This window comes from Poecilia latipinna, unplaced genomic scaffold (genome assembly GCF_001443285.1).
Source record: "Poecilia latipinna isolate Pla-1442-1.1 unplaced genomic scaffold, P_latipinna-1.0 Scaffold1210, whole genome shotgun sequence".
NCBI classification, from domain to species: Eukaryota; Metazoa; Chordata; class Actinopteri; order Cyprinodontiformes; family Poeciliidae; genus Poecilia; species Poecilia latipinna.
Window position 1 is genome coordinate 144,353 of NW_015113826.1, and position 23,192 is coordinate 167,544.

At 40.6% G+C, this 23,192-nt stretch overlaps 1 protein-coding gene across 2 annotated transcripts in view; it reads right to left on the reverse strand.

Annotated features, from left to right (window-relative positions):
- LOC106960665 (glutamate receptor ionotropic, NMDA 3B-like) overlaps nucleotides 1–23,192 on the reverse strand; it is a 133,791-nt gene that overhangs the window by 21,651 nt on the left and 88,948 nt on the right. For both annotated transcript variants that reach the window (XM_015053876.1, XM_015053875.1), the window contains exons 3-8: nucleotides 18,906–19,402; nucleotides 16,616–16,887; nucleotides 14,086–14,322; nucleotides 9,603–9,749; nucleotides 8,206–8,351; nucleotides 3,094–3,209 (exon numbers count right to left, since the gene is read on the reverse strand). In XM_015053876.1, coding sequence (XP_014909362.1) covers nucleotides 3,094–3,209; nucleotides 8,206–8,351; nucleotides 9,603–9,749; nucleotides 14,086–14,322; nucleotides 16,616–16,887; nucleotides 18,906–19,402 — 1,415 coding nt within the window. The remainder of the gene's footprint in view (nucleotides 1–3,093; nucleotides 3,210–8,205; nucleotides 8,352–9,602; nucleotides 9,750–14,085; nucleotides 14,323–16,615; nucleotides 16,888–18,905; nucleotides 19,403–23,192) is intronic.

The following is a 23,192-nucleotide window of genomic DNA, read 5'->3' on the forward strand; positions in this document are numbered from 1 at the left end:
TTTTTTTTTTTTTTTTTTTTTTTTTTTTCACTCTTTTTTTTTTTTTTGTCCCATCATTATTATTTTACTTAGTAATATAAACAGTGTAAATAAAAACCCAACATGTCTCATTGAAAATCCAACAAATTAACACTGATCGTTCTGATGTCTGAATATTAAGACTTCACTTATTTGTTCTTGAAGTAACGTCTGTGTTCGGTTCAGCTGATTCCAGTATAATTGAATTTGCACTGGAACATCACCAGCTGAGTTTCATTATTGTCTAGACCACTATTCAGTTCACCTCAGAAATACTTAATTCCAAAGGGAAATTAAATGTTCTTGTAAGTCTTAAGGTGTGTTTTATTGTCCCCATAGGAGAAATTTGTCTTGGAAAAACATGTGCTAAACAATTTTATCCAAGTTTCTTTGCTGTAGATGCTGCTGTCTGTGGGCAGGAAGGACCTCCTGCAGTTGTTTTTTCATTACAGCAGAGCTGAAGAAACTTCTAGCTGAAGACAATCTGTTGTTGTAAAACAGTCTCATGAACAAGATGCTCAGGGTTATCTGCAAGCTTTCTAAAAAGAATGTTTTGCAATGTATTTTTAAATTGAAAGATGGCTAATATATAACTGAGGCGAAAACTGTTAGCAAACTCCCACCACAACGATTCAGTGCAGATTTAAACCCATTTCCTCTGGGGTAAATGTCCGCCTTGCTAATCTGATTTGGTCAAAACTAATCTCAAGGTTTCCTGCCAGTGTATGATGAGCCTGGCGGGCCACCAGGCTTTCCAAGTTTTCTGGGGAAAACCTTGAACCTGGTTCCTAGAGAATAAGGTCCTGCGGTGCAAAGCCGTCTCGTATGAACATGAAATAAGAGCTTTTACTGTAATATTTATAGCATTTTTACAAAATTTGCGTTTATTGCTTAACCAATTAGTTTGGGAGCTGCATGAAATGCTTGCTGGAAGCATCTTGGTCATATTCCAGGTTCCTTTTTCCTCATTCATGCCATGGCCTACACTGTGATTATCAAATAGAACAAAAGCAAAGACCTCAGCTGTGAATAAATGTCCTCCCCCGAAAGTCTCAAAGCAAGAATGGCACTGGGACACACACGCACACACACACCCACAAGTTGATAAACACATACACTTGTTCACACACACCAACATGCAGTGCTACATGCATGCATGTAGCACTGAGGAAGAACTTGCGTACCCCAAACCCCTATGCGGGTCATTAGGTGTTTCCTGTCTGGCTATGGATTTGTTTATGGGCCTTATGGCTGCTTTGCTGTTAGTCTAACTTGTGATCATTAGTCCAAAGTCTCCTTGTCCAACATTGTCTTATTAATAATAGATGGCCGAGTACCCCGGGGGCATTATAAGCTCACACACTTGTTATCCTGTCAGTCATGTTGCTGACTACAGCATTTGATCTTGATCTTTGCATGAGTTCACAGCAGAAAACTCATCTTTCTTAAGATGAATGTGTGAGTGAGTATGAGATAGATAGCCATCCTTCACTCTGTGAATACAGATGTGCCATCTTTAAAATGCTGGTTAGCAGTGAAGCTCTTAATAGAGCAATGCAACTGTTTTTTGTGGTGGACTGATCTTACGACAAACAACTTCAATGAATTTTGTGGATGATAATTAGATGAACATTTGTTGTGGTGGTATTTTTGATAAATGTATCAAAATACGAGTTAGCAAGTTGCTCCTCAACCACACTTTGTTTTTTTTAATAGACAAGAACAAACTTCTGGAAATCCTCTTGCTGAATATTAAATTAACTATTCTTGGAAGAACTGGTAGAGTTAATTTAAAATATTTAACTTTCTGCAACAAACCTCTCTTTTTCAGCAGGATTTCTATAAAGCTGAGGTCGGATCGTTCCAGAAGCCTAATGTCAACCTACTTTATCCAAATGGGGTGCCCTTTAGGACAAACCCCACCCCCAGAAACATTTTTTTTCTCTTTCACACACCCACACACTTACAAGACAGCAATTGTATATATAACCTATATATCCAGTGCAGAGAACACTCAAGCTCCATCCAGAAAGATGGCCAGGATTCAAATCAAGAGCCTTTTTGCTCAAAGGCAACAGCCTGTGCAGTCCAGAAACTAAACAATTTAAGTGAATTAAAACATTCTTGAGAGGTAACCAAAAAACCAGGCAAAATTATACCAGAAGCTTGTTGATGACAAAAGGATGTGGTTTCTCTGCAACCTACTAAGGCCTGCTTTTCCAAACATTAGTGGAGACATAAAGCTCTGGACAAAATTAAGAGACCACTGCACTGAACCCCTTTGAAAACCTCACGGTCATTCCACCAACTATTGATTTCTGAACTCTTCCTGAGTTAAAACATTAGTATTGTTGTTTCTAAATGATTATCAACTTGTTTTCTTTGCATTATTTGAGATCTGAAAACATTGCATATTTTTCATCATTTTGACCATTTCTCATTTTTTTTGCAAATAAATACTAAATTTTTGCTAGAAATTTCAGAGACATCCAATTATTATTTTTGAATAATCACTGAAATTTTTGGTGGTATAGAGATTCTCACATGGATAAAGGAAAAAAAAAAACAGTTCAAATGTACTGTATTACTAAATGCCTAAAGTTTAAAAATAATGAGCATAACTATACTTCTGACTGGCACTGCAGGTGGAAAAGCAGAAAACTGAACCCTGACGAGTGAATTTGAAAGTCTGATATTTTTCTTCAACGTATTATGGAGACATTGTCGTCACAATAGATATTTTGTGATCACTGCTCCACCAAAGTCACGTGACGACGAAGCGGGTGTTTAAACAGTCAAACATTTAATGAAATTAAGCCTCAAAAGTGTTTTGATCCCTTCATAGAAATCAAACATTTAGTTCGATCAAAGCTCAGATAAGCCCTGTGATGTTGTTGTTTTTAAAGTAAGCCACCCAACTAAAATAGAAAATGTAAAACATATGTGATAAGATCAACAGAGTGGCAGAAAAAATTATTTTACAAAACACTACCCGGGGAGGGAGGCTGACCGCTGGTCAATAAAAATTCCTCGCAAGTCATATAAACAAGTGTGTGAGTCTGCTGGCGTGTGCACCTTCAATGGCAAAAGGCTTCCCCACAGTGAGCAGCTTGCAGTCTGCATCAATGGAGACCTCAAAGTCGAGCAGGGCTTTATCCATGATGAATGCATCCAGGGCCGGAGGATCTGTCCTTCACCACCAACACACACACATAACGACAAGAAGAAAAAGAGAGGGAGAGAGAGAGAGAGAGAGAGAGAGAGAGAGAGACGGATTAATTAAAGACCTCTAATCTGCAAGAAAAGTAAATATAAACATACGCCAGATTGAGTTCTCCTCACCCTCGATTCCCACGATTCTGAATGTGAGGCTGTCATGTCAGCTCGTCATTCATAGGGAGGATTAGATTAACCATGCTCCAATACACTTTGTAAACACATATATCATTACCTAAACCAACAGGCTCTGCAACAGACTGATAAGGCATTATACACTCTGCAGAGGACTCTCCTGCTCCAGCAATATTGATCCAATCGACCCTAATTGACCCCTAATTACAGACCGTCCCCGTGCTGCTGACCACTGCTGCGGCTGTGGTTAAGGATGCACAACACTCAGAGTCTGAAAAATATACCTGCTTATCTAAGATAAAGACATTCCACTTTTTCAGCATAGGCCCATACGCACCCAGGTTCTACTGGCGAGATCGTTAAATTTACATAAGCGCATACACATGAGAACATATTACCGTCTATTGGTAAAAAAAAAACAAAAAAAACAGAGCAGCATGATCAAATTTCCAGTAACTTGTTATTCAGTACATGAGCCTCCAAACAAAAGGTTGACTTTACAAAGTCTTTGCCTTCCTGGCAAAGATGGAAAGTCTGTTTTTCGATGTCTAGGCCTGTCAAATATGAGGCGCGGGGAGCAGAGAGGATAGAGACAACTTACGGGACTAAAGAGGGTCGGAATTCACCCGATGCATGGCCTTGGAATAAGAATCGAGTTTGCCCGCGTACGAGCACGTGCGCACACGAATGCATGAAAGACGGCAGCCAGAAAGGCATGTTTCAAGTGTGCGCACAGGTGGAGTGTGTGCAAGTTATTTTCCGAGCCCTCTACACATGTGTAAATACGTATGAGTAGCCAAGGAAGGATTGGGTTTTACTTCTCTCCAAGATTTGTGAGGAGTATTGGGGTCAGTAGTTCTGCCAACACAGTATTTTACATTCCAACTCGGGCTCCCTGCGCTGCTGTGTCTTACAATTCAGCTTTGCCTTGCACACAAACAAACACCGCCTTCATCATCCTCTTTTTCTGAACAAGCGCTTTGTATCTTCCCACTGGTATCACAAAGTCAGCACATGCTCTATCTCCGCATCTCCGCTGGTGCTTTATGGAGCAGGCGGCGCCTCTGACAAGTGCATGTACGGTTATAGCATCATCTGTCTTCAATGCTGCATGTAGCCGGTCCAAACTTACTTTTTAAATCCTTGCGGTCTGTGTTCACTCCGCTAGTTTTTCCGTGAAGCTTTTGAAGGCTGCCCTGACAGACGTTACGGAATAAGTTATGAAACCTTGAGAGTCTTCACTACCTAACTCGCGATACGGTTTATTTGAAAATTTTAGGATGATGAAGGAAGAATTTATGCACTGATCTACAGGTTCAATAAAGTTGAAGACTTTGAAGGGTTTCAGTATTGTCACTTTCATCCTGCTTTTACTGTCACAATCAGCAGGATAAGCCAGACTTTTGAAGAAACTGGCAAAGCGGCTCAGACGCCAGCACATCGGCTGCCCTGCTAGGTTACAGAAGTGAGATGTGCCGGATGTGTTGGTGGAAAGTTCAGGTACAGTGAGCTCAAAATAGCTGTTTACGTGTTCAAAATCAACACCGTAACAGGAACATGATCAAAGCAGAGATTGTGGAGGTGGTATGTAATGCATGATCGAGTGTTTATGTTCAGCCGAAAAACGCCATGAGCTGATGGCAAAGAACGTGAAAATATGATTAAATAATTTCAAAGTATGCTGACTTTCACAGTTTATTAAACGTTTCTTCACCAAGGTAGTTTTAATGCTAGACCAAGGTAGGTAGTGCCAGAGTCGGGTATCCACTCCATAGAAATTTAGCAAAGAGTTGATCTGAATGGACAGTCACCTCTATATCAAAATGTTTCCCTTTATCCTTTGATGTATCTGAATCATTGTTAAAGCAGAAACAAACCCAGAAATCATCTGGTGGCCAGACTCGGTCGATTTTTAGGTTGACTGGTCCTGACTGGTTCCCACCCTCCCAAAAATCTAATTTTTTTTCAGATCGGAGAACAAAGTCCTAAGCAATACCGTGCCAGGTTCCACTAACACTGAAGAGAGCTGGCAGTAGGATCTGGGACTGTTTGGAAAATGTTCAAAGCTAAAAGGCAGCTGGAGAAAGCATAGAGAAAAGGGTTATTGAAAAGAGAACTGTGTATTCTGTGACGTATAGCTGCTGTTAATTAAGGCTGCAAAAAAGTGAGAGAGAGCAAGGCTTTCTCATAGGTAACAAGAAGGTTAAATGAAGGCTGATTTCTGAGACTGATTCTCTCACGTTTCAAGGATTCAAGGAATTTAATCGTCATACCATTTCACAATTGCTTGCTCATGGTACGAAACTCGAACTCAGGTCCCAGATCAAGAAGTCTAATAAATAAAACATAATGGAGTACTCTTAACAGATGTCTTAACTTTTGGAGAAGGCAAATTACAAACTTGCATGCTAAATTAGGTCATCCTTGCAGTTACCGAGTTGAACTCTGCTGCCTTTAAAAATGCCTTAAATATTCTTGGTATACATTCAACTTGTCAAAAAACGTTAAAAGATTTTGGTTTACGTCAACATGAAAGCCTCGCAGAGTTGCTACAGAGTTCACGGCTGAATATCAATGGAGTGAATATTTCATTCCACAACAAGCCAAAAGTGCGCAATAGGAATGAGATTTGGAGGCCATTAGAGTATTGTGAACTCATTGTGTTCAAGAAAGCAGATTGAGACTTGAACCCATCATATCCAGAGCTATACAGGCTATAAAGGCAGGGACCCCGTCAGCAAAAATACCCAGGTACAGGCTGTGTTGTTTAAAAATGAACGGCCTGCCCTGAGGAGCTCAAAGGGGGGCAAGAAAGTATCCCAAACAACCTCACTACTCTGAACAGCCACAAACTTTAATGCAATGCCTTAAATTCTAGCATCCGAATCTTGCAGCTAATATGGAATCTCATCCCATCAGGCAATTACTCTTATAATCCTTCATTTCCTTCTATCACATTAAATTTTAAGGGTTGTTCCGAATGTACTATATTGTTTTATATCTGACTTTAATACAGATTTGATGACAAAAAAAAAAGCCTATTTTTTTTCTGGAAACTTTTTTTTTCTAATTTGTTCAGTTCCAGTGAACCGATGCAAAATGTAGTTGTCACGTTTACCCAATCGCTGCTGTAGCCCCATCTATGTTTTCTGCATACTTTGGTTGTTTACAAGTGACCAATTAAGCCAATTATATATTATTGTCTTCTTGAGCCAATCTGTAATTCTTATCCGACATCTACAAAGCATTTTTGACCACACACCTGTCTGTCGTGAATTGTGTAGGGAGGTAGTGAGGATGGACGCGGCAGGAACCAGGTACGGTGAAAAATGAAGGGTTTTAATGAAGAATCAATACACAGAAATCCAGGCAGCACAGCAGCGGCAAAGCTCTGACTCTGGCAGCAACTGGGACATGCACACGACTACTGATGCGCCTGCAGGTGGGTATAAATACACAGGGAAGGTAATAAGGGGAAAGTGGACACAGCTGGGATCAATCAAGGGATGAACAAGACAACACAGGAACTAAATAAGCACAGAAAACCCAGATCCTCACAGTGTCACTCACTGAATCTTTTTTTTTTTTAGATGGTTTGCTGCAAATTATTTCGATAGATCAGCAATGTAAAAATATATATATATTGCTATTTCTGCTCAAGGTCACGTAAGTCCCTTTATTGCTCACCCTCATACTTGATTTAAACGTCGGCGAAATGAGTTGCTGCCTTGTAATCTGTTGGTTGAATGAGCATACCTAATAAAATGGCCAGTGAATGTGTGTATCTCCTTTATGTAGATGCCCGTTCATGTACAGACATCTGGCAGCATGGTGGTGCTTAGCATTTGACCCCGTTCTTAGCAGGAATGTCACGGGGTCACATCCCAGCTGTGGCCCTTTCCCGTTTAGAATTCGAATGTCCTTCTGGTACACCCTGTGGGGTTTCCACAGGCACTCTGGCTTTCTCCCAGCGTCCAAAAACTAAATTCCCTCAGAACAGACCTACCAGTGTGAATATATTTAGATGCAGGGGTCCTCTAATTCCGTATTTCAGCCGGGGCCCCTACAGGACGGGGTCCTGCAGTTACGTAAACCTTTTTCCTCCCTGCTGAAAATATTTGTTTTCTTTAGCACCTTTGTGTTTCATCCGCTTTATGTTTTTTTTTATGCCGTATACAAATCACTCTTGCAGCCCTTGTGAATTACTTAAACTTTAAAAATAAACACGCTCTGCCTCCTCGCTTTCATCTGCTTTCTGTCCCCATTCAGCATCCCACCGAACCGTTCCTTCCCAGCGATACTTACATCAGTCTGGCCCTGACTTGCGTTCATTCCTATTTTCCAAAACTCATTATGAATAAGAAACCCCCTCACCCCCATTGCAAGCATGTTGTCAGTGCAATTTATGTCTAGTTTTACCTCACTTATACCTTTATCTGAAATGGGTTTGCATTAAAAAAAAAATTAAAAAAAAGGTCATGCTAATGCGGAGTGCAAATGCATACATCAACGGGTGTTCGTTTGTATCTTTGACAGGTGCAATCGCAAAGTACCGTGTTCTCTTAATAAGAAAACACAGAAAAAAATGGATTAGAGGGAACATTACTTCAGGCGGAAAAATGGCAACAAATCTCGCGAAACCTACAAAAACACATCTAGCCTTTGACTGCTCTCTTTGAAATTCAAAACGAATCTTTAGGACGTAATGGAACTGCTCCAAAAGCAGATGTGGAGAAGTAGGGTGAACAGATGCAACACACACACAAGACTGATTGGACTTGGATAGCAACTACTCAAGGATAAAAAACAAAAAACAGAGCGCGCTTTAAGCCTTACTTTAGCATGTGCACACCCTCTGGCGTTGTGGGTTGGTTGAAGCGTCGCATGTAGTCGTGCATCTCCGGGAAACTCTTCTTCATGTAGTCCTCGGCGCTGCTCTCCCTCACCGTCCCAAAGCGGAAGCCCATAGAGGGATGGTGCAGCTGGGGGGGTATGACACAGGAAGAGGATGGATGAAGGATGACGCCGAGGCGGTAATGGAGAAGTAAAAGAGAAAAATGACGGAGGTGAGATTCACGGCGACTCCAAACTCACCCGAAAATGGAATAGGGATGCGAGAAAAGCAGTGATGCTTGACAAATTATTCCGCTCCTCCCCCCCCCGAACCCCTGTTGAGCATTTTTCACTTTTTGTCTACAGCTGTCACCTTTTTTTATTGTGCCTTTGTCAAAAACAAAGTAGCACATGGCGAACACATTTTACCACAAAACTCTGGAAATGTCTTAATCATAATGCGGTCTGCGCCTCCAAGTCGGTGCTTGAGGAACGACTTTCCACTGCAGTTACAGCTTCTAGCAGTTTGTCTTCTTTTTTCTTTTTAGCAGCTTTCCTCATCTAGGGACCAACGGTCTAGCTAAGTCTTCTTTGCAAAACTGCAGAAGTTCAGTCAGATTGGAACTTAAAATTAATGATGATATATTGCAACAAATTACCTGTTAACCGTAGACTTTGACTGCATATGGATATGCTTTGCTCTGAGCCATTCCATCGTAACATGAGCAGTTTGTTTAGGCATATTGTCCTTTAGGAAGATGAATGTCCAACCCCGTCACACACTTATTGCTTCCTCTATCAGGCTTTCTCCCAGAGTTCCCTGGTATTAAACACCACCGATCTTCTTTGCCTTGTCGGTTTAGGCCTGCTGTGTCTTGGGAAGTTTGAAGTTTTGCCATCCTCTTTCAACACGAGACATCCAAACTTAGGATATCGTAACTGTTATAAATGTTAACACAAGTTTTCCCCGACCTGTCTGGTTGTATACCTTAGTCTTCATGATACTGTTTAGTTCTCTTTTGTTCTTTAACGAACCTCTGAGACTTTCACACAACAGCTGTGTTTATACTGAGATTAAGTTGCACACAGATGGGCTCTATTTACTACTGCAATTGGTGGCTTCTGAAGGTAAATCAATGCGCTGAAGTTTTTTTTTTCAGGGTTATTCAATTGGATTGGAATGATTATATATGGATACAATTTTCCCTCCAATTCTGAAAAGAAACAACAAAACAATGCACTGTTTTGTGTTTATCATCATAAAACAGATTGAAGTCTGTCACGCTGGCTAAGTTGGAAACAGTAGGAGTGGTATAAATACCTTTCCAGACCACTACAGCTCTGTGTTGCACGTCAAAGACCTTCCAGTTATAAACTTGCCAGCTTGCACGTCGCCTTACCTTGTCGTCGTGAATTCCTGAAACCTGCTCGAAGGTTTTCTCTCCAACCATAACAGCAGCAAGGTTGGCCGTGTAGCTGGACAGCACCAGTAAGCAGAAAATCGCCCAGAGGTTCATCAAGAAGCGTCCCGTCCAGCATTTAGGAGTCTGCAGAGAGATGGCGGATGATGAATGAATAATTGAACAAATCTAAAAGATTGAACTATTGTAACTCAAGAAGAAACTGAGAATTAACATCGTGTCAAAAATGGCCTTTCTCCCCCTCACCCCCACTTTTTTAAATATAAAACCTTCATGCAAACTGTGTTTTTTCCTCCCATGAAATTCACAAATTGTGAAACCAATGAATCGGTAAAGGCAAAACTGAGAGAAGAAAGTGCGAGTGTTTTTGTTGCAGCATATCGGACATATCTTTCCATTAAATCGCCTGCTTAGGGGAATTCAACACCTGAAATGTGCAATCATTCAATTACTGATCCAATTAAAATCCACTTAAAAGAAAGAAAATAAATTCACTTCCAGTGTTTTAAAGGCTGGAGATTAATGGGACATCAATTATACAAACAAGGTTATAACCCACTTTCACAACAGCGTGGAGAGGGTGATGAACACTCAGGCATAATTAGTCGGTTTACTGAAAAGGGAATAAAGTGAGACTTCACATTATGAGCATAATTTTCCAATTAGCATTTTTGGGGAGGAAAGTCGTCCTTAGGAAAGTTTACATGCTCTCCTACGTCTCTCCAGTGGAGATGGAATAATAAAAGTGGCGTCTCAGTGCCGACTCAGCACTGCCTTTTGGAAATTGTGTTTTCTAAGCGAACGTTAAGATATAAATCTTGTCAAACGTGTTCTAATTTACCGAATACAAACATATTTAAACAAAGACCTGGAAGCTGCATTTTCCAAGCCAACTCTCAGCTGATGAGCACTGAGAAAAAAAAATAAAAAAATTAAAAAAAATTCAGCATTGTTGCATGAAAACCTCATCAAGCAGGATTTAAAATAGACACCTAATTCGGGCAGTTTGACAGCTTAGCCTACATACTTGTTTGTCTCCACAAGTTGAATGTGTTTGCAGAGGGGGGAGGAAAAAAAAGCTTCAGGATTAGAAGATTTGTTGGCACAACATTGTAAACAGTTTGTTTCTTTTTCTCGCAAGGTTGCTCAGATTTTACCATCAAAGCCCAAAACGGCTGCAGATGTGAGCCCGTTTATGTGCTGCTTGGATTAGAAAAGATAGCCTTTCTAATGCAAAGTCTTTAATAAAAAAAAAAAAACACATTATTCTCATAAAAAGAACTCCAACTTACACAAATTAAAGCTCTTGCCCGTTTTGACCGAGCATGGCACATTTTCTAACACTTTATAATACGTTGTGATTTCTATTTTTGTTATTGAATGTAATATTGCAGTGATGTATGACTACCTTGACTAATGCTGTGCACTATGTTTTTCCATTGTCCACAATTTCACTATAAGCACTGATGCTTGTCTGTTTGTGTTAGCACTAGAATGCAATGGACAAAATGCTCTAGGTATATTTTGCTTCTTGCTGTGCTGGACTCCAGCACCTCATAACCCACTCCAAAAACAAATTGGGGATAGCTAATGGATGTCTGAAAGGATTAAACCAAATATCAAAGCTGAACTTTGCAATAACAGTTAGCGATCGATTCACTTGCCCTCCCTCCCCCGACAGGCAGGGCGTGTGGAAAACGTCACGGTTTGGCTCGACACCAAGGGTCTCACGGAGCTACTGAAGGACATTTTAACGGGTCCTGAGACTGCTAATGAACACAACTGTTAACTGACACATTAGCTGCTGCAAAGAACGAACGTGTGACCCTTAGAGTAACGCTTTGAGGTGAAGACTCCAGCAACACTTTAAGGAGTAAAGCTATCAGCAGACCAACTCGTTTTGGCTTGTCATCGTTCGGTTACGCGGAAGTCCTTCAAACTCTTTCACTCTGGTTATTGTGAGCAGCTTCCTTTAGGGACAGCATATTATTATGCATTTGAAATACTTCACGATTAGCCGCAAACTCAACAAGAGGAGGGCAGGCGCGATTTTTAGGAAATGACACTTGCTGCCGCTGCTGCTGGGAAAATTTCAAGCGCACAAGCGCAGGTTTTCATAATGATGGATTTTTGGACGGCTGCGTCGCTGCATGGAAAACAAAGAATGCACGGAGGATGGAGTCATCATTCATCCGCTTTGTGGTTGGACGTGCGCGCCAATGTGACTGTGGGTGTGACACAATCTGTCAAATCTGACACGTCCCAGGAGAACGCTGTTATTGCAAAGGCGCATTTAATATCTTTACATACTTATGTCAAATAAATAACATGGAAACAAGGTGCAGGAAACTGGATTGTTTCACCAGCCGCCGCATGTTTATTAACAGGCGAGAAGCAGTCACATCTCTTTGTTGGAGCTTCGTATTCTAAATTTAGTCAGGAATCACAAAGGAATTTCACCACCTGTAAGTGTCGACTAATGTTATTGTTTTAGTCTCAGTTGATGGTAAATGAAGAGGTTTCTCTTTACTTGTGTTTATAGCACAAGGAGCATGTTAAGACTCGCCTTGAGATCACATTTTCAAAGTCATGTCTTGTGTCAACTGAATTTTTACTTGGTCTTGTCCGAGTTCTGGACATGCTGGACATGAACCGCAAAGCCAGTCAAGACCACTGTTGCAACATCGTTTTTATTGAAACTCTGTTAATCTGCCGTCTGGAATCAAATGCAGCAAATAAAGTTTTGTTTTGTTTTTTTATTCAAAAATGCCAGCAATTTAAACAATGTCCCTATGTTTCAAGGATGCACAAATATATGGATGTTCATCTGTCTGTGTAATATGCAGAAAGTAAGGCTTCTGAGTGGGTTGGTCATCTGCTTCCACCCATTCTGCCTGCAGCTAATGCCAAATTTGTTAAGGTTTGTGCCCTGCATACTTGTGTGGTTGTTACAGCAGGTTAGATTTAGTTGAAAAAATGGTATATGCTTAAAAGTTTGCTGACATAAAAGTTTAGGTTCACCCGGAGCACCTAGCTATAAAAATCAGCCATATAAGTGCAACCAGTTAGCTTGGAGAGCAGCTATTTACTGTCTTTTCTTTTGTTCTGGTTTTTAATGAGCTGGTCTTGACTTTGTCTTGGGTTAGGTGGTTGTGACCTCAATTTGCGGAGCACTACAGAGAGACTTGGAATCAAAACATTTCCATGGAATCGATGATGAACGCAACTGTAGCGAACACTATAAATACTCACAGCACAAGACTCCACTTCTGAAGAAAAAGCATTCCGGAGTTTATTTAACGTTTAGTGCTGAATATTTGGAAAAGCCAACAAAATACTAGAGTATTGTTTGGTCAGAGGAGAATGAAATTTTATAATTATGAAAGGAATGACACTTCTCATCACTGCAACATACTGCGCCAACGGTGAAGATAGGAACCTTGTCGGGTATTTTCCTTAAACAATCGAAGAAAGAATAAATGAGAATATAATTACTGAAACATTCTTGATAAGAAGATATAATGGGGGTGGATAGTTTTTTTTTTGTTTTGTTTTGTTTTTAGTGAGCCAATAATCAGCCCAAGAAAGAAACTCGAGCTACCTAATCAAACATCCAACTTGAGTCAAACTGAAAATGTGTGGAAATATCTGAACATGTAATTGCATAGGAGAGACGCCCACAGCCTTCAACATTTGATCTTGGTTTGTGTACCAGCCAAAAGCTATTTCTGCAACCATGTTAAGTACTTGTTTTCTTGTGTCATTCCATTTTTAAAAACATATAATTTACTAACTAGCTTGTTTTGATTTCTTTGTATGTGCGGATTACTTGAGCTTATACTGACATCCGACTTGAATTTCCTGCCAGTGGGCACATTATAACTGCATTTACTGAGTGAAGCATTGATTTGTTCAGTTGTTGTTTGCCCCGGTGTACATCACCAGCTTTCTACAGCACCCTCAAACAGTTTCATCTCTCATATCCACAATTACACTTTGAACTGTGTCTGAGAATTTTTCTGTCAGCCTGCCGATTACCTCCCTTTCTATCACCTTTGCAGCCCTTAAGCAACCCTCCTTCCCCTGCTTTCTTGTTTTTAACTTTGTGTCTGACTACTTTCAGGAGTTAACCTCTAACCGTTAAATCTTTTACCACTTTCATCCATCCCAATCATTCTCCTAAAAAAAAACAAAAAAACTCCCCTTTGTATCTGTTGGCGCACTTACCCTTTCCCCTTTCTCTCCCTGTACGTACATTACCCTCTCTGTATCTCTCTACTTCATCACTGCCTACCCTCTTAACCATGCTCCTATTAATCTTTCCTCTGTTATGGTCGTCTCTATCATCTTCCCCAAGCCTTTTCCCATGACTTACTGTTTTGATTCTCATTCTCTCCCTGACTTGTTTGGGTTAATATCTACTTTCAGACACGCTCACCACAGAGAGGGAGAGCTTCTTTACCTTGGTGGCGACGGTGCGTCCGAAGAGTATTGCGTAGCAGAGATTGAGGGCAGACGAGTAGGAGAACACACGCAGCCTGTTTCTTCCGTGGGGGGTCATGCCAAACGGGCTGTTCCACTCATACAAGGTGAGGAAGAGCGCTGTGAGGTGCAACGTAACAAAAATGCCGACCCACATGGACCAGTGGAGAGGCCACATGAAGGCTCCGATGGGCGCTGCCGTGTCCCGGCTACGAACCTGAATCACATAAAAAAAAAAGAAAAAAAAAAGCAAACTTGGGATTGACTCAAAACATTTCATCTTGTGGTGCTTAATCCAGAACTGTCACTATATATCTCACTCTTTATTTCCAGAAAATAATCACAGTCAACACAATTCTAATTTGTTTGAAGCAGACTAAATTAATTGCTTGTTCTGCATGCATTTTTTAAGGAAAGAATTTATTTTTTTCCTTAATTAAGTTCTAATGTGTGACGTTTCTTAAGCTAACTCTTGTTTTGAACTTTTATAATTAACATGTCCTCCACAAAGCTCCACAAGCTAATTATTGCAACAAAAAAAAGAAGATATGTCTCTTGCCAGAAGACCAGGATTAAGACTGAAATATACAGAAGAATTAAGAGGTTAGGTTTTACTGAAACAGTCACAGAGAAAAGATTCTGAAAGCTTTATTAGGGACTTACAGTCTAGATTTTGTTTTATTTTTTAGCCATGCCTCATACAAACATAAGCAAATTGGCACCATTGGCAACATGTATATGAAGCCTTCAAATAAACGAATATTTTATTGCAGTAGTATAATCTCACATATTGGGGAAAATATCCCATAATGAAAATGAAATGTCTTCAGCTAATCCATGGTGGCACCTTTATTGATATTTCTACCAATAAAGAAATACCAAGAAAATGAATGCGTTTAAACATGTTTAAAGTTCAACTCTTCGTTGATGAGACGGCATTTCCTTTAGGTTATCAGGCTGGAGGCAGACTTATTTTTTACTTCGCCACCAAACAGGGTGCCAGTTAAATGTTGCAAAAGACCCTTAAAAATCTTACTGTTAAACATTTTAGTGAAGAGGAATATCTTGGAGTTGTCATAAGAACCATTAGATGCTTTCCATGTGCCAGTTGTATGTATCAGGCTCCCAGACCTCTCGGGTCTTCTGGTTATGGTCTGCTCCGTATCCACAGATCCAGAACCAAAACAAAGAGAGGGATCATTCAGCTTCAATCTGGAATAAACTTCCAGAGAACTGCAAATCAGCGGAAACGTTGAGTTCCTTTAAATCAAGACTGAAAACCCACCTGTTAGAGTTGCTTTTGAACCATGGTAAATGGAGGGTTGACCAACATATTTGATATGTATCGATGATTTTAACAAATGACACTTGACGAAATGCGATGCCTGTTACTGGTTTTCACATGTGATGCGTCTATGATGTCTTTACGTTTTCACAGTGGACAGCACTTTGAACTGCCATGTTGCTGAAATAAACTTGACCGACTGGATGATTGCATGTCAGAAAAAGCCTACTCTGCAATACCATCACAAATGTAAACAGATGGAGTTAGATGAGACTACTGTTAAGCACAGCGATGGATCTGTGGCGCTGTATTCGTGTTTCTCTTGCAAAGGGCAAAATAATCTTTTCGGGGGTGTATGGCATCATGAAACCTTTTGAAATAATTGATATGAGCGCATTTGTAGGAGTAAATGTTTAATTTGTTTAGTTATGGAAGCAATTTAGAAGACAGACAAAAAGAGCAGCCAAAGATATGCAATCCTGGATGTGGTGATAAGAAGTAGCTGACTCTCAAGGAGAGGTGTTCCCCGTTCTAGTCACAATGCAGGTGATGCCTCACAGTGTTATAATTCATCTGCCGAGTTTGTCTTCTTCAGTATTAGTGAAGAAGACACACACAAAACCTCACTGTGCAACTTCACTCTGCAAACAGGAATGCCTGATCAAAACCTGGTGCCCTCCATGAGGAAAGTGAAAGTGGGACGTCATTGGCACTTTCAAGAGGGAAATATTCTAAACTACACCAACACACCATAGAGACGGTTTGGACACAAAAATCTATGTTTTTCTATGGCTATCAAAATTTCTGGATTTAAATCCATCAGGAAAATGTGAGTTAGTCCCAGAACTCTGGATCTAGATAGAATAGATCCAGGTTTCTATATGCTCCAACCTCGTAAAAGAGATAAGAAATAAGATAAGAGAACATCAAGTGTTGTCTTAACGTGTCTAAAGTGTTGTTGAACAAACCTTTGACGATAGGGATGCCAATACCTGTGGCTCCAGTGATTTAGCGTAGAAAAAAAAAAAAAAAAAAAAACTTTTTATAGAGAGGGGTGTTAAATGAATTTATACAAGATTTCAGCGTGAGATTATTCTACTGTCATAAAGTTTGAATTTATTTTAAGGCTTTAAACATATCTTCATCAGGGGTGCCAATAAATGCGGCCAACAGCATGTTGACTGCAAACTTAAAATGAACAAAATGATGCTAAAAACAAGGATACCAGAATTCCCAGACTGGTGGAGTAAAAGGGAGAAGTGAAATCTATCACTCTGCTCCTGGCAGAGTTGATGGAGAAAGAAGTGACGGCCATGTCGGCTGTTCCACTCAGGAGGTCCCCCACAAGGCCAGTCCAGCGTCCCGTCCCGCTCAATGCGCCGTACTTTCCGTCTCCCACAATGTAAAGGTCAAAGGTAAACCCCATATCCTCTGCCAGTTTCTCCAACAAGTCAATGCAGTACCCATAGCAGCATTTCCTTAGATCCCCCGGCAAATCTAAGAGGAAACAAATGAGCGATGGTGATGTCAAACCATTTGGACATTCTTATGCATGCTTTGTAAGTGCAGTGGTTGCACCACTGGGAATCTCTATGCAACAGTGATTTAAGAAAGTTGCTGATGGATCACCAAAGGAAAAAAAAAAATCAGTTTGGACATTTTAATGAACCTGGCACCCTGGTTTAGGCTACATTTATTATAATTGAGGCTAAAAAATGTATTAAATAATAAGCCCTTAAAATATGTATGAAAATCAGACAGCTGGCAATGCATAATATACTTTTTGCTATTTTGATTTCTTTGGCAAAGCATTTTTTTTTTGTTTTACAATCTCAGTTAATTAAATGTGGCTGTCTGCCAACTCCTTTAAGTTGGGTCCAGATTTCTCCATAAGTCCCAAACACACAGATAATCATGTGGAAATGTGATGGACTGGCATGTGTCCATTATAAGTCAGAGATACATTTACTCTTTTTGATCATATCTGCATGCATTACAGACTTCTTGCATTATTGTTTACATGTACAATGTTTTGCCAGCAGTTTGGGTTAAATAATGTCTAATTTGATTCAGTAGATGTAACAACTAAATGCATCCAGCAGGGGGGGTCTGGCGCTAGTGAGCAGTAGTAAAGAGGGAACTTCCTCCTTCTCAGTCAATGCACTTTCTTCTATTCTCCATTTCAGGTATGGGTCTACACATAAGCTTAACTCTACTGCTGTAAGTGGGTTTACGAACTGCTAAAGAGCTTGTGAATATGTTTTGGTTACTGACTATATTCATATGTTGTTTTAGCAGGTAAGGATAAAGTTTAGCCACAGTCAGCCTGTAGCTCACAGCAGACTATGCTAAACCATGAGTGAATGAAGCAATCAATATACTGTGTATTCCAGTTGTAGACAATCCTTGCACATGAGAGTTTGTCTCTTTATTACTCTCATATTTGTGTAGTACATCGGTTTATAAGAAAACCATACTGTTGTTTCAAGTTTGGAATGTATAGAAGTAAGAATAACTCAGTCACGCTTCAGCAGAGGAAAGAACAAGTCTGTGGCTCTTTTTACAAAAATATCTCATTTGGCATGTTTGCCTTTAAAGGGAGCAAAAATGTTGGAAAAGTTGTATTGACTTGTTGATCCTTGTATGACATCTATGCCTGAATAGTTATGTGGATTATTTTGGTTTTGGACACTAACTTCGCCAGTTAGAAATTTTGTCAGACATGGGATTGTTAAAGTTGATATTTTTGGAACATTACCAGTGAGTTAGTTTCTTGGCCCGAGTGCAGGGAATGAACCACTTGGTAACAGGAAGGCCACGAAGCAGCCAACAGTGTATGACTACACTGCTTCTACAAAGACAGTGGTGACTTTTGATTACCAGAAAAATAAAAGGCCTGCCCTGAGATCTGTCCTCTGAGCTTCTTTATACATATTACTGTATTTTTAGATTTGGAATAAAAAATTTTATAACACATGATCATGACTTAATGCTTTAGCTTATTAACATAGCTATCTTCTATTTGCAGTTTTTTGATTCAAGTTACAAAAAAGTACAAGAAAGGTCAATTTGAAAACCTTGAGCTTCCCTGTTGCCAAATATCTGTTTGCGTCAGAAAACATACTAGATTTATCTTCAGTAGAGTAGAATATTGATTTAATGTGTTTCATGTACTTCATTCATGAAAGTGTAATGTGACTGTAGAGCTCAGCCCTTGGCACCAAGCCTGATGTGCTTTTGAACTATACGGACCATTAACAAAATGAGCTCGATACTAAAGTAACGCTATACTACTATCTGAAGTTACTTTAGGTATATGGTGTCCGGTATTTATATTAAAGCAAAAACAAACACATTGATGCATTAATGTGGAATTGAGAATAATTAAAAATCCTCCCATAATGCCACAGCTGTCATTAGGTTAGTTTATGACTTGTTGTACTACTATTTTTTTCATTGGAAATGTGCAACACACAGTGCAAGTATTTTGTAAGTAATTGCCAAAACAAACCCACCAATTCCATCCCAGTCTACCACTGTAGAGTTGGGGTTGTGAAGCTGGTTGAAGAGGCCATTGATTATATCAGTCCGATTGGTTTTAGGATCCAGACAGAGTTGACCTGCTGGACACAACCCATCCTCATCGACCTCCCGTGTGAAGACAAATGGATGTTCAACCAATGTCACCACACGGAGGCGGTGTCCCTCGACGGAAAGTCCAGGTCTCCAGCGTCCTCCAAAATAGCCGTCCCCTTGACCATCCCCTCCTCTGACACCAGCTCCAAGGCCTTGTCCCTGGCTGCTGCCGAGCCCTCCCACCAGTCCCAAAATGCCTCCCTCAAGTTCTAGTCGGCCACGGGTCCACTGTCCTACAGTAACCCACGCTGGCTGACCCAGCGCGCCTCTTTTAAGACTCCATACGTGGAACAGTTGTGAGGAAAGGACTCGAGAAACGTCAGCATCCACTTGGATCAGTCCCGTAGAGCCGGTGAAAGAGATGTTGGACAGAAACCTCAAAGTGAAGGAAACAACAATCAGACAGAGACAACAAAAGGAATGTTGCAGCTTACAATTGTAGAAACGTAGCCTGAAATAACCACCAGGACACTGTAAAAAAAGCTACATTTTCTAAACCTTGCACAGATGGGCGCAGCCTGGTTGTAGCGCTCTAGCAGGTCTAGTCTCAAATGGGTAATTGAATCTCCCAGACGGTCATAATTAAAAGTTAATGCAGTGCAATGAGGGTCTCCTTCTATCTGCCAGTCCATACAAACAGTCATTGCTATTCAACTCACTCGTCTGGTGGCCCTGCACTGGTCTTTACTGTGGAATATATTAGGAAGAGCAATCCCCATTCATACATATATCTTCCCTGGCCTCTCTTAAACCACACAGGGATTGTTTGTTCATGTCTTAGCATTTGATCATGACGATGCTGTCGTGACTTCTTGAAAAGGCATTCAGGGCCCATTTCATCTTGATTAGTTGGAAACTAGAAGGAGGTTGCAAATCGTAGAAACAGTAAATGTTAAAAGTAAGTAAGGTTCATTGCATTTCGTGTGCACTGAACTGTGCCAGGAATGTCATGGTCGAGACTTGAAATGGTAAGCTTTACTTCTGCTAATGGGAAAAGGGCGTTTGAGCTGTGGCTCATAAATGCAGCGTATGCAAAGGACAATGACTAGACTAAACTGATCATGTGGGTCATTAATCTCTTCGCCAAGCCAAATTTTAAGAGCTTGTGTGTGTGTTTCTGCTCGCGAATGTGTTCATTGCCCCAAGTTACATTAGAATTTACGTCAGCATCCCCATATATCTGATGAACCTGATTAAAGATGCCCACGTCTCATTCCACATTAACTTGTGTTTTGTCATCAGCAGCTCTTTCTATCTCTTTGACCATAAAGTGGAAGAGCTAGCCTTGCCTTAAGATGAAATCGCTCATGGTAATGGCACAGCTGAATCATCATATCGAACAGACAGCAGATTCATCAAGCCAACCCACTCTAGACTCATACTCTAATGGGTTCTGCTGGCCAAATATAGAAATAAATAAATAAATTATCCACGGAGTAAGCTTTACTTTACATCTCCTATCTGTGTAGGACACCGCAAAGCCACTTTCTCACACGTAGTGTCAAGTTTGGATAGAACTGGGCAGCAAGAGTTGAGGTGTTAGAAATGAAACATTTTTAAGCGATGCCACTTTTTTGTTGTTGTTTTCAGCATGTTGTATTGTCGAACAAGGCCCAAAGCAGAATTTAAGGAATGATGGCGGACGTCAAAGCAGCTTGATGAGTCTGCTCGCAGTGTCAGAGAGGGATGGCTTTCTCTCACTAACACCTGGTCCCGGTTTACCCGGCCAGCCTGAATGTCAGCAGAGCGGACGGTAAGTGATGACTCTATAAGAGAGTCGCAGGCATGTGCCGCGGCCTCTTATCGCTCCATCTTCTTTAGTTTGGAGGGAAGTTTACTCCCTCTGTCTTTTTTTTTCTTTGAGTGTTTGAGATGATACAAGAGTTGCTTGTTTCGACGGTTTTAATCTCCTCTGTGGAGATGGAATCAGTGCGGCAGCTGTGTCGAGTGAGATGGAACTGACTGGCAGATCTCACTCTGATAACAATAGTGCTCTATCTGTTTTCCTCCCTTTCCTCCTCCCCCACATCCTTTTTCCCCTCACAAGCTATTCTTTGACTTTATTCCGATTTTTACCTTTTGCTGCTTCCTACTTCCTCTGTCTTTGATCTATGTGCTTGCCTTTGACCAAGTTCTTGTTTTTCTCTAATGTATTTTTGGGATCTTTCAAGTTTGGAGATTCAGAAAAAAAACAAAAAAAAACGAACATCAATACTTTGGCTTTATCTTTGTTGCTCCAAAGTTTTGTATTTTAAACTGTAGCATTTTGCTTTTCCTCACTTTCTTCCTTCGCGCCTCACTCGCCTGCTCATATCTCCAGACGTCCTCTCTCTCCCACCCTGCCTTTCTCACTCCATCCCTTGGGGCACTGAACTGTTAATTGCCTCTTCCATGTGGAAGTCTCTCACTTCCTTCAGCTTTGTTAGCATTCTCCCGAGCAATGCAATGTCTGGCTGTTGGATGAGGGGGATAAGAATCAGGCTGCATGGAGGGAAAGTACTCAGTGTAACTTCACGATTTCACATGGTGTGATAATACAACCCCTTTTATCAGTCTCTTTCATGCCAGAATAAAGGTCACTTGCACTATATTGCAAGCAGTACCATCATGAACAGCCCAATCTGAAAGTCCATAGACTGCCCAAATTGACCATCTACAGAAGGACTGTAACTTCTCCTAGTGTCCTGATAAAGTTTGAGGTGACTGTAAACCATTACCGAGTTACTCTTTAAAGAGCAACGAGACTACAAATGAGGCAGCACTTGGCAGCGCTGCTTTCAGTATGTAATCAATCTAATCTGTCCACTGCACACTGAGGTTTAGCAAGTCTAATATTTACGGTGGCAACAATCATCGCTACCCTGCAAAGATAACTGGAATTTGTTGGAATTGAGATTTGATAAGAACTCGTTCATTTGGGGAATTTTGATTACAAAGTAAAACCTAGTCTTTTAAACAACAGTTTAAAGATTAATCCTTAGATTGGACATTAGCAGGGCGAGCGCCACAAACACCGGATCGATTAGAAAACACAACTTCACAAACTAAACACTGCAGAAATCTGTTAAATTGGATTTTTACACCGAGGTCTTGTTTTAATCGCTCTCCTTTCATAGCAAACAGGTGATGGCAAATAAATTCCAAAGTTGGAAAGATGCACTGTTGGCTACAAACGATGGTTCATTACCAGGCCTCTGCAGAATATTGACATGCTGATGAGAGAGTTGGAGCTTTTAAATCAGCTGTGTGGGAGCAGAGACACATCTAAAATTGTCAGGATGTTGGACACCCATGATCTACACCAGGGGTAGGTAACTCCAGTCCTTTAGGGACGGTTTCCTGCAACTTTTAGATGAGTCCCTGGTTCAACACACCTCAATCAAATGGCTGAATTCCCTCCTCAATATGCAGTCGAGCTCTCCAGAGTCCTGAGTCTTTTGACTCAGATGTTTTTGAAGCATACATATATCTACAAGTTGCAGGACTTTAGTTGCCCACCCTGTTATATGTTGATTGTGATATTCCAATCAATAACATTAATGATAAGCTTCAAAAGATGACTATTAGCTTTGCTAAAGCAGTGCTAGGCTAAAGATTTCCCCTAAACCGCATGTTGTTTTGACACACACAAAAAAATCATTGTATTCCTTCTCAGTTTGGTGCACCTATGCATAGATAGCCTTTGGACCTTAGTGGCCAATAGTTTTTGCACCCTGGTACTTGTCTAAACTGCACAGTGAGCATCCAGCTAGTAATGTTGGTGTTGCAGGTGATTACTCTCTGCAACATGCGTGCTCGGTATCTGCTGCAGGCTCAGCTACTTCTGCAAATCCTTTTCTCTTCAACACCTCATGACCGCAAGACGCTGGATACTTGCCGTTTTATCCATCGTGCCATTCGAGGAATAACCGTGTCGACTGACGGGGCGAAAGTGTTTCAGTTTGGAGGGAATTTACAGGAGAAGAGTTCATTCAGCTCTACAAACTGTATCAGCTGCATGGGGCTTAACTGGATTTCTGAAGTCTGTAAGTGTGTGTCCATATGTGAGGATTACATTTTTCTTCTTCAAGTGAAAACATTATTATTTAATAAGTCTTTTTTTTTTTTTTTTTTTTTTTGCTCTCCTTGTTTTTTTTTTTCACAGAGAAAACCGGGGCGAGATTGGA